Source organism: Gopherus flavomarginatus, chromosome 7 (genome assembly GCF_025201925.1).
Source record: "Gopherus flavomarginatus isolate rGopFla2 chromosome 7, rGopFla2.mat.asm, whole genome shotgun sequence".
Taxonomy (NCBI): Eukaryota; Metazoa; Chordata; order Testudines; family Testudinidae; genus Gopherus; species Gopherus flavomarginatus.
Genome location: NC_066623.1, coordinates 106,878,091 through 106,890,166, shown reverse-complemented (window position 1 = coordinate 106,890,166; position 12,076 = coordinate 106,878,091). Strand labels below are relative to the sequence as shown.

Genomic DNA, 12,076 nt, shown 5'->3' with positions numbered 1-12,076 from the left:
CAATATCATATCATATTGCCTCTGTATAAATTCATGGTATGCCCGCATGCAGATGTGGTCATCCCATCTCAAAAAAGATATACTGGAATTGGAAAAGGTTCAGAAAAGGGCAACAAAAATGATTAGGGATATGGAATAGCTTCCGTATGAGGAGAGATTAAGAAGATTGGAACTTTTCATTTTAGAAAAGAGATGACTAAGGAAGGATATGATAGAACAGTGCTTCTCAACCAGGGATTGGGGACCCCCCTAGGGGGCCTCAAGCAGGTTTCAGGGGGACCTCCAAGCATGGCCGCATTAGACTCGCTGGGGCCCAGGGCAGAAAGCTGAAGCCCCACCGCATGGGGCTGAAGCCCAGGTCTCCGAGCCCTGCCACCTGGGGCTGAAGCTGAAGCCTGAGCAATGTAGTTTCATGGGGGGCCCCTGTGACATGGGGTCCCAGGCAATTGCCCTGCTTGCTACCCCTTAACACCAGCCCTGTCTTTTATATGCAGAAAACCAGTTATTGGGGAACAGGTGGGCCATGGAGTTTTTATAGCATGCTGGGTGTGGGGGTGAGGGGGGGCTCAGAAAGAAAAAGGTTGAGAACCTCTGTGATAGAGGTCTATAAAATCATGACTGGTGTGGAGAAAGTAAATAAGGAAGTGTTATTTACTCCTTTTCGTAACACAAGAACTAGAGGTCACCAAATGAAATTAATAGGCAACAGGTTTAAAACAAACAAAAGGAAGTATTTCTTCACACAACACGCTGTCAGTCTGTGGAACTCTTTGCAAGAGGATGTTGTGAAGGCCAAGACTATAACAAAGTTTTTAAAAGAATTAGATAAATTCATGGAGAATAAGTTCCACAATGGCTATTACCCAGGATGGTCAGGGATGATGTCCCTAGCCTCTGTTGCCAGAAGCTGGTAATGGATGACAGAGGATGGATCACTTGATGATTACATGTTCTGTTCATTCCTTCTGAAGCACCTGGCATTGGCCATTGTTGGAAGACAGTATACTGGGCTAGCTGGACCTTTGTTCTGACCCAGTGTGGCCGTTCTTATGTTCTTAGGTTTTGTCATGCCCACTTCCTAATTTCACATCAATCAGTCATCCATCTCCCAGTATTTTCCCCAAAACTACATCACACCTGAAGGGATGCTACCTTATATACCTTGGACTTCAGGAGGGCATTAGCTTTCTATCTGGACAGAATCAAACCATTTAGAAAAGTCTCCCAGCCTGTTAATTTCAATTGCTGACAAGTCCAAAAGGTTCACAGTCTCCACCTTGTGATTCTCCAGGTAGACTTTTGGATGCATTATTTCTTGCTATGAATCTGCTGATATACAGCCTCCTTCTACAGTGTCAACCCATTCCACAAGGTCTTTTTCTACTTCTGTGACATTCTTGAGCATGTTTCTATTGGGGAGATTTGTAAGGCTGTGTTATGGACTTGGATACACACCTTTTACAAACATTATGTGGTGGTTCATTCTTCTAGATGAGATGCTGTCCTTGGAAATGAAGTCTTGTCTTCAGTCTTGGACTCAGCTCTGAAGCTCCTTCCTTCAGTTGAGGGTACTGTTTGGTAGTCATCTGAAATGGAGCACCCATAGGGTCACTGCTCAAAGGAGGAGAGTTTACTCACTTTATGCAGTCACTGGAGTTCTGTAAGATGTGTCCCCCTGTGGGGGCTCCACTAGCTGCCTTCCTTCCCCTCAGCTTCAGAGTTTCCTCTGAAGGACTTTGGAGTGGAGAAGGAACTTTATTCAGTGACAGTTTCTGAGAATAATAAGGAAAAGTCAAAGCAATCCAATACAACTTTTGTAAATCACTCGATGTACATTGATATTGGCAAAATGTCAGAGTCATAGAGTTTAAGTCCAGAAGGGACCACTAGATCATCTAGTCTGACATTTTGTATGTCACAGACCACCAACACTACCCACCAGGGCCGGCTCCAGCTTTTTTGCTGCCCCAAGCAGTGAAGAAAAAAAAAAGAAAAATCCAATTGAGCTGCTGCTGAAGAGGAAGCGAAGGACTGAGGGATCCGCCGCCGAATTGCAGCCGCAGACCCGGATGTGTCACCCCAAAAATGGATGGAGTGCCACCCCTTTCTGTTGGCTGCCCCAGGCACCTGCTTCCTGCATTGGTGCCTGTAGCCGGCTTTGCTGCCCACCACCTGCAAACTAAACCCAATAACAGAAATGGGACCAAAGTAAATAAAACCCACAGAAGACTAGGCTATTGACAGCCACAAGCAGAGAACAGGAGGGACCAAGATACACAAGTGCTCAAGGCCCGTGCAATGGCAGGGATATGATTAAATGAGATATAACCCACACTTACACACTGCAGAGGAATCTGAAAGTGTGTTATGAAATGAACAAAAGGATTGGCAAAACTGACAGCTATATGAAGATGGCTGAGAGGAGCGTTTGTTTTCAGTAGTTATTGTGTGTGCTATGGATATGTACTGTGGTGATTTTCTTTTTGCCAAAACACATCTTTTTTCTATTTTGTTGCACATTGTCTATATGTGTGTCTTAGTGCGTGGAAATGGGTATTGCACGTTGGGGCAATATGACATAAAAATGTCAAGCAAAAGCTTTTAGGATAACACACGTTATGGAAGGTGTAGCGAGGCGGTGTGGCCCCCCTCCCCCTGAGGGAGGGTCGAGCCCCATCAGTCATCCACGGGGGTGGGGCCGCTGAGCGGAGGTCCCGCCCCTCAGAGGGTCAGGCGGCGACCCGGAAGAATAAAAGCCGGGCCCCAGCCTTCAGTTGCAGGTCTGCCACCGGCAGGAACAGACGTGTCCGCTGATGCCCGTAACTGGGAGACTGCCCGGGCCAGAGGCCGAGACCAGGAGCTGCCAGAGCTGCCTCCCCTCTACTACAAGGAGCCGCCGGAGCATTCTCGAGGCTGCTACGACAAGGAGCCGCCAGAGCTGCCTCGCCCCTACTACGACGAGGAGCCGCCAGAACTGCCTCGCCCCTACTACGACGAGGAGCCGCCAGAGCTGCCTCACCCCTACTACGGCCCCGAGGAGCCCCCAGACCAGGCTTGGCCCGCATTCCCCGAAACCTTACCGGACCTGCCGCCCAGCCCGGATTGGGAGGAACCGATGGTCCTCGACGTCCCCGGAACAGAGGTCCCGAACCAGGTAGGAGTAGAGGGGGAACTAGGAAGTAGCCCGGGGGAGCCTGACGCCAGTCAGGCTGTAGGGCTAACCTTGCCGATGTCAGTGTGTTTCGGTCAGGATCCCCACTGACCACCGGTAGTGGTGACGGCTGCTACAAGGGCCCCGGGCTGGAACGCAGAGGAGTGGGTGGGCCTGCGTTCCCCCTGCCACCTGTAACCGGGTGGCAGATTCCCCCTCTTCCCAGCCGAAGAGGCCAGAGCTGTTGATAACTGTGTTTGGTGCCCCGCCTGAACCAAGGGCTGGGCCCCCTCTGACTTGGCCACTGCTCTGCCCTGCTCCAAAGGGCCAGAGCTGCTTGTTACTGTGTTTGGTGCCCCGCCCGAACCAAGGGCTGGGCCCCTTTTGACTCTGCCACTGCTCTGCCCCGCTCCAAAGGGCCAGAGCTGCTTGTTACTGTGTTTGGTGCCCTGCCCAAACCAAGGGCTGGGCCCCATTTGACTCTGCCACTGCTCTGTCCTGCCGAAAGGCCAGAGTGGATTGTAATTGCAGGGAAGACAGTGAGGCCAGTGTGGCTCCCCCTCCCCCTCAGGGAGGGTCAAGCCCTGGCGGAACCCTTCTACAGAAGGTAATACATCTATGGCAATACTGGAAGGCGTCTGCTTGCCAAGATGTCACATGAATATGAGCAAAGCAAACAAAGCAAAGAAGTTAGTCTGCTGTTTGCTTTACTGAGCTGATTAGGATACTTTCTACTGATGAAAGAACAGGAGTGCTTGTGGCACTTTAGAGACTAACAAATTTATTTGAGCATAAGCTTTTGTGGGCTAAAACCCACTTCACTGGATGCATAGAATGGAACACACAGAAAGAAGATATTTATATATACAGAGAACATGAAAAGGTGGGAGTAGCCATACCAACTGTAAGAGGCCAATCAATTGAGATGTGCTATCCTAAAGCTGCTATAGTACCATATATATTGATTTATTTGGTTATAAACCATTCTCATGATCACATAAACTGTTATACAGTACATTAAGAGAAAAATCTCATTTGTGATTATTTCCACAGCACCACACATGGGCATGTAATTTAATAGAAAAATAAAAGACAATTATAAGGCTCAGATGATCATACTTCACAGGAACGAGGAGGAAAAGAAAAACTCCATGATGTTCCATTCATAGAGTTTCCTCTAAATCATTCTGCGTGGGGCTGGTTTTCTCCAGTGGAAGAACAGGAGGTTCCACTTCTGTTTGCAGGATCAAGGTTCACTGATTTGTCAGGTCATGTAACAAGTTGATGGAGGTACAGAATTCAGATAGCAGGCATGTTCCAAATCAGGACTGAAGCAGATTGGCAGACATGTTTGGATGAAGTTTTAATAGGTGTAAATCACACTAGACTTTATTGTAGTCAATAGGTGTTTTGATATTTGCATTTATTCATAGTCATATTATAAATCTGAATTAAAATAGGAATAATTTTGTATTTACTCTCATGAATCCTAGTTAAACATTTTATCTTCTACTTCATAAGAGAAAATATAGTAGGAAGCTACAGGACTGGCCAGACTCATGCTTTTTTGTTTGGTTATGGTGTAAAAAGGAAGCTTGAAAAGTTGACTTAAAAATAAATAAATAAAAGCAGGGGCACGTGTGTGTCCTGCTAGTTCTTTTACATTTGAAATGTAGGTCTTGTCTGCCCTCAAAAATTTCTGTGGGTCTCTGTATTAGCCTTTCTTCCTTAGAATTTCCTGGTGCTACTATCACTGGTGCTAGCAATAGTGAGGATTACTGTAGAGTGAATATTTTAAACATTATGTCATCTAACCCTGCTCAAAACTATCATCAGGGATAAAACAGTGGTAAAACTGTTGTTTACATTAACATTCCCACTTTGCTATTACCTGTGGAGCCATATTGTTGGTAGCAACAGTGGAAATTTTAGAGAAAAAAGGACAGAGACAAAGTGTGAAATCCTGACCTCAAAGTCAATGAGACTTTTGCCACTGACTTCAAGAGGGCTAGAATTTAATCTAAAACCTGTGTTAACCTGTGCACTGGTGGCATCACAAGAGTCAAGTGATTTTTACTCAGGTCTCATCTGCACTAGAAAATTATGTTGGTTTAACTATGTCGGCAAAGAGTGTGAAAAATCCTCACGAAGTCTGTTTAGGCAGCACTATATCGAAAAATTCTTCTGCCAGCCTAGCTACTGCCTCTTGCTGACAGAGAACCCCTCCTGTGACCCTAGGTAGTGTCAACACTGAAGTGCTACAGCAGTGCAGCTGTGCTGCTGTAGTATTTTAAGTGTAGACAAGCCCTCAGACTGCTTAAAACTCTATTTTTGTTTACTTTTGAAACACCTGTTTAACTGAATAACTAACTAGTATTTTGAGTAAAGGATGTCTTTTTAAAAAAAAACTACTCATGCCCCTTTAATGAAGGAGTTAGATCTCACAATAAACATGTTCTGAAATCCCCAGCACATCTTCCTCTCAAACCAGTGAAGACCAGAGTTTTCATTCCTAATATTTCAAAGGTAAACAAGCTGAAAAGAAAACATATAAAACCCCAACTGTTCAGGTCCTCTTTATATATGGCTAGAGTTAGATGGTAAATTCCTTGGTGAAGGAACCCTAAGTACTATAGGCTCCCAAGTGGTTGGCCTCCAGGCACTACCACAATATAAATTATAAGCAAAGAGGCACAAGTTCAATTAACAAAAAAATCCTTGGCAGGCCAGCTTTAGTATCAACCTGCAAATTTGAAAAATGACTTGTGGGTGTCCAATGTGTACATAAACTACTCTATTTTCTGAGTGCAACAGGAGCACCTCATCACCATCTTTGGGTGCCATATTCTGACTATGTGCACAAAACAGCTTTTGCTCTGGCAGTGACTGTCTTCCAGTTCTGTATTTGTACTGCACCTAGCACAAAAGGGTTCTGGTCCCTGATCAGGGCTCTTAGTCACATATAACCCTCCCTAAACAGGCACATACTACATTAAAATCATGCAAAAAAAAAGGGGGAGGGAATGGCACCCCCCTCCCCATTTTGGGGAGCAAGCTGAATCTGCTCTGCAAATGTGATCGTAACGCATCACAGAAAGCATCCTCTTCAGTACGCTCCTGAAGGAGCTACAGTGGGCAGCAGGAGCCCGCGAGAGAGCAGCCAGGCCCGGCCCGGGGAAACCCGTCAGCAGCGGGGAGGAGTGAGAGGAGGAGTTACGAGGCCCGTGTGACAAAGCCCAGTGCGCAGAAGGCTGGTGACCAGGAAGCAGAACAGCTCCTGGCTGCGGCCGGGGCTGGGGGACGGGCGCGGGCTGCACCTGAGCCCAGCTGTCCAAACACAGCCCTGCCCCCCTTGTCAGCGGCCCTGATGGGGGTGGGGAAGTGAGGCCTCCTCCTCCCGCCCGCTGCTCCTCACAGGCCTCCCGGCCCCGGGAGGGGGAGGAGGCAGCAGCAGGAGCCGGAGTGTGCGGGGCGAGGGGGAGACAGCGGGTCCCCGGTGCAGCCGGGTCGGCGCTAAGCCTCTTACGGGGAGAGACGGGCATGAGCTTCCCCAGCCGGGCGGCTGCTGCTGCGGGCGGCCTGGCGCTGCGGGGCGAGTAAGGCGGGAGCGCCACTGAGGAGGAGAAGCCCTGTCCCCGCCGGGAACGATGGGGAACTGCCTCAAGTCCCCCACCTCGGATGACATCTCCCTGCTGCACGAGTCCCAGTCGGACAGAGCCAGCTACGGGGATGGGACCGAACCGGAGCAGGAGCCGCCGCCGCCATATCAGGTACTGGAGAGAGGGGAGCGAGGCAGCCACAGAAGGGGGGAGGGTGAAGGAGCCAGGCGTGCCCAGAGAGGGACAAACAGAGAAAGGGGGAGGTGGGACACAGGAAAGGGGAGGAGAGAGGAAATAGAGATTGGGAGGGAGGGGAGAGAAGAAAAACAATAGGAAGGAGAGAGAAAGACACTAACCATTCTTTCCTATTTTAATTCATGGACTTTGGGTGGATGTAGCTGCTTTCCATGTGGGCTTCTGTTTTTTGTAAACAGCTCCAATGAGCCTTTCACTTTTAAGTAACAGAAAGGTTGGGGGGGGGCTCTTCCTTCCTCTTCCCCGCCCTACTATGATTACAAAACAAACAGTGAAAGTGCTTTTTCTGTAAAAGCTTTGGTTGGTGAAACTAATGTGTGCCCAGTCTTAAGTTTGGCAGCTGGCTAACTCATTTTATGTACACCCTTGGGTGAGACTTCTTTGTTTCTTTCAGTCTCATCTATTTTTGCCTTCCAACAAATTGGAAAGGAGATCAGAGGTTTTCTCTTAAGATAGACCGTTGCTCAATGTGTTGTTGACGAAGATTTTAATTGATTTATAAAGTGTAAGTATAAGTGTGCGGTAGAAACTGTGCATACGAGAACAAAGCAATACACACACTAAAACTAGAAAAGATTTTTTTTTGTAACCCTGTCTTTAATTTTTAGACAGCTCTGGATTATTTTAGGTGTTAGTCTTCTAATTTTTGGCTAAATGAGAGGAGCCTCTAGTTTCTCAGCCTGGGCAGCTTCCTTTGTTATCTTCATGCGGTGACATCACTGTCTGGCATTGCTCTTTTCTCATTGCCTTTTTAAACCAGAGACCACACAAACAAAAAACAGTCTTTGTCCGGGTTTATTTACTCTAGCCTGTGCTATCTTGATTTTTACCAGTAATTGATCCTTAATGGATAACTTTTTTTTTAAGGCAATAGTTCTTATTTCTCTCGAGGAATATCAGACATAGGAAGTGTGTTTTTTCCCTTGCTTCTCCCATCCTTACAAATATTCATGAATTTGCAGCTTCTTGAACGATTAAAAAGATAGAAAATACATAGCATTTTTCTTCTGCATGAAAACTAATGTTGATATCAAAACAACGTGGTCATGAATAGTAAGTCTGTAACCTTGACCGCCATTCAAATGGTGACCAGAGAGATAGACAGAGACAGGCACACACTGAACTTGTGGTTGCACTTGCCCACTCTGTGTGATTACCACTCCCCTATATATCAAGCCATCCTAAAGGAGTTGGTTATGTCAGACAATAGTAAAAGTGGAAAAAATAACTTATCTTCATTTTTCTTAGGGGATGATAAAAGGAAAAAAAATCTTTTTGAAATTTCAAACCTGAAATAATAGGATATCTTCCTTGGAAGTCTACCGAAGTGATTGAGACAGTAACCTTGAAGGGAGACTTGATAGCTCTTTAGTTAGTTAGATAGGTGTCATTCAGAATTGGCATATAATTAACAAAATTGCAGGAAGCATTTAACTGGGTAGATCTGTCATCTGCAAATGCTCTATATGTTAAAGAATGATATCTATGAGAGGAATTTTTTTTGAACTGTTCAAGAGAAGGCATGTGTAGCTGTCACTGATGATGCAGTGAAACAGCAGTGGTATTACAGAACATTGAGTATAGTTGTTTGTTTACATTTTGCATGTGCAGGGAAGTGTCTAACCCAGGGGTAGGCAACCTATGGCATGGGTGCCGAAGGCGGCATGTGAGCTGATTTTCAGTGGCACTCACACTGCCCAGGTCCTGGCCACCGGTCTGAGGGGCTTTGCATTTTAATTGTTTTAAATTAAGCTTCTTAAACATTTTAAAGACCTTATTTACTTTACATACAAGAATAGTTTAGTTATATATTATAGACTTACAGAATGAGACCTTCTAAAAACGTTAAAATGTCTTACGGGCACGCGGAACCTTAAATGAGAGCGAATAAATGAAGACTCGGCACACCACCAAAGGTTGCCGACCCCTGGTCTAACCCTTTTAGAATGAACTTCCTCATATGAGGAACTTTTCCTAAATTCTCAATTAGAGCTGCTTAACTCCAGTGAACTGAAACTCATCACTGTCAGCTCAAGTTATTTAACGAACTTATTAATCAAAATTAAGCCTACATTATCTTTTCTAATTAAGAATGCAAGAATATTTTTGAAACCAAGACATAATATAAATAAAGTTTGGCAGTCCATGATATACATTGCAAATGCCAGAGGTGGTGGTGCATTATCTGACCACCTCTGGCATTTGCAATGTATATCATGGACTGCCAAACTGACAGCATTATCATAAAGACTTCTTCATAATGGTCTAGAGCCTCTTGTGCAATTTCTGCAGGCCTGTTGATTTCAGTAGCAGATAAGCATGTGTGTAAGAACTGAGACCCTTTCTCAGTTTTCTGGGAGGTTTTTTTTTCGTTTGTTAAATGAATGTGCATTTGGGAAGTGGAAGGGAGTAGGCTGATTTAGTTTACTGTCTGTTCTTTTTGTCAATTATTCTTAAGCTCTGCCACTATTGAGGTACCGCAGCAAATTTATTTCATAGTTCACTTACGTTAATAAAGTTATGGAGTTCCACATATATGCACAGAGTATATCTGAAGCTCTGCTATTTTGAACTTCATTTGTTGCAGTGACATTCATGATAGTTTATAAAATACTTTATATTTCCTAAGTAAATCAGTGCCAGAAAAGCTACTTTAATGCAATATCATGGTTCAGTTTCTTGATTTGTATGTTTAAAATTTCAAAGTTACAAGTCTCACAACTGAAGTTCAGCCTCAGTGACTGAAGATATAAATTTAACACTAGATACATCACATATGTTCAAAATGAATACATTAAAATTGAGGAAACCGTAATTTTGAATTATCTGACTTCTGTGATAGATAGTTAAACCAGAGTAGCTGCTTCATACTGTTACAGTGGAACATAAAGAATTCCATATTGTTAGTTTCATCCTTATTGTGAAAATAATCATTATCAAACTATAAAATTATTTACAGAGTTTCAAATTGTGTATGAAAATGTGTAAGATTGATGAGAGGCGTGCCTAACCATTTTGAAAACTACTGGTTTTGGAAACTAATGACATCTACTCTGGACAGTGCTGGGTGTTTATTACGATAAACATTGTTACTGGACTTTAAGCCTAAAAATAGGCATATGTATGCCTAAAAACAGCTACTATTTAGAAGACAGTCCTTCTCTTCTAGGGCTTACGTTACAAAAAACAAAACAAAAAAACCCCAAATCCCCCCAAGAACAAAACCTAGATTTCTCTTCTGCCAGAGTTCAATCAACTTGTTTCCCTCCTCATTAGCCGTATTTCTGTAGGTAGACACTGGCTTGTGGGTCTCATAAGTGACTCCTTAACCGTTTAGAGAGAGAAGGTGGGTGAGGTAATATGCTTTATTGGACCAACTTCTGTTGGTGAAGGAGACAAGCTTTCTTGAGGTCTGTGTAGCTTGAAAGCTTGTCTTCTTCACCAACAGAAGTTCGTCCAATAAAATATATTACCTCACCCAACTTGTGTCTGGTATCCTGGGACCAACACAGCTACACCACCACCTTTAATTGTTTGGCATTTAAAATATTTAGTGTTTTTAGATACTATGGTGATGGGCACGTATTTAAGACTCCAGTTAGGGCAAGTCTTCCATAACTTTTTTTTTTAAACTGTTCATGCAAAATACCCTCCCAACATTCCTTTAACTAGAGATGACAGATTATTACTGAATGCAGTGATATATAGGACTTAGAAGATGCAGTTTTTAGCTTCAGGAATTATAAGTCAAGACTGAAATACAGACACACAGGATAACAGGGATCAAAAGCTTCACTGGGTGTTCATGCACATATCTCTGTATATTATGTGGTGTGCATTTGAGTTGCAGCTGAAAGGTTTCACGGAAGAATTATGGTTATTTTTAGGAGGGACTTGAATGACCAGGAAGAGTAGCCCAAAATGGAAAGCAGTTCAGGTTTAAGGGGCAGCATGGAAGAAGGCACAAAGACAAGACTGAAAGAAGGGTAAAAAGGAAGCAGTTACTGATAGCTCTTTTCATAGGCTATATATTTTGTCACATACCAAAAGCCAGCATTTTGAAGTATCCACTAATTTTGGGTGCCTCCATTTTAGGGTGACCAATTTAGGTCCTGATTTTTCTAAGGCGCTAAACACATGTAACTCCATTTGAAGTAAAAAAGAGCGGTCTGTATTTAAGAAAAAAAGTAGGGTTTTTTTTTTTAAGTTCTCAGAACTGAGGTTTTTAAAAAAAAAATTGCTTTCCTTTTCTGTGTATGTCATCTCATCATTTGTTAGTACAACACTTCTGCTATATTTCAGACAAGTTCACTGCTTTTCCCACTTGTCACTCTTAGCAGTTCTAATCCAAAGGTTATTTTGTAAAACAGAAGTCTCATATGTGTTGCTTCAAAAAACCTAACAACAACAAACCTCCCCCCCTCCTCCCCGCCACACACATCCTCACTCCATCACCATCCTGTTCCTGAATAATGCACACAACAATTTATCATTTTATTAATTTTTGGAGACCCATACAGTAGCATCACAGTTTGAATGAGAAACTTGAGGAGAAAAGATGTGGGAAAAAACACACTTGTAGAGAAAAGAGGTATAGCTAACTTCCAAAAAAGGATTTTCATAAAGTTCAATATTAAAGCACAGAACCTTTGTCTCAGTATATATTATACTTAATGCAGTAACTGAAATGCATGAAAAACTCATACAAGTTCTTGGTATTCATATTGATCTCTAGAAAGCATATTTGAAATGTTGGTTTGGAAGAATAATTTACAAAACACTTTCACGTTGAATAATGTAGTTCCAGATCTATCCACAGATTCCTGTAATATTATATACTGGCCTACAGAATCATACATTATGGGATCCAGAGTTTAGTTTATCGTTTTGGCTTTTTTTTTTTAACGTGATATCCCTTAGATTAGATCTTCAGCACAAGATAAACATAGGGAGAGGGCACAAATGTGGCTTAAAGCTAATTTTATGCTCTTGTAATCTTGGAGCAGCTGGAGGGCTGAACTATTTCCTAGCAAAATTTAGGACAGACGCCATTCTTCTCTAAATTCTGATT

At 43.5% G+C, this 12,076-nt stretch overlaps 1 protein-coding gene across 1 annotated transcript in view; it reads left to right on the top strand.

Moving 5' to 3' along the window:
• The first annotated feature begins 6,414 nt into the window (after positions 1-6,414).
• The window catches only part of RNF11 (ring finger protein 11), a 42,337-nt gene continuing 36,675 nt past the window's right edge, over positions 6,415-12,076 (top strand). The window contains exon 1 of the mRNA XM_050961693.1: positions 6,415-6,921. Coding sequence (XP_050817650.1) covers positions 6,799-6,921 — 123 coding nt within the window. The 5' untranslated portion in view covers positions 6,415-6,798. The remainder of the gene's footprint in view (positions 6,922-12,076) is intronic.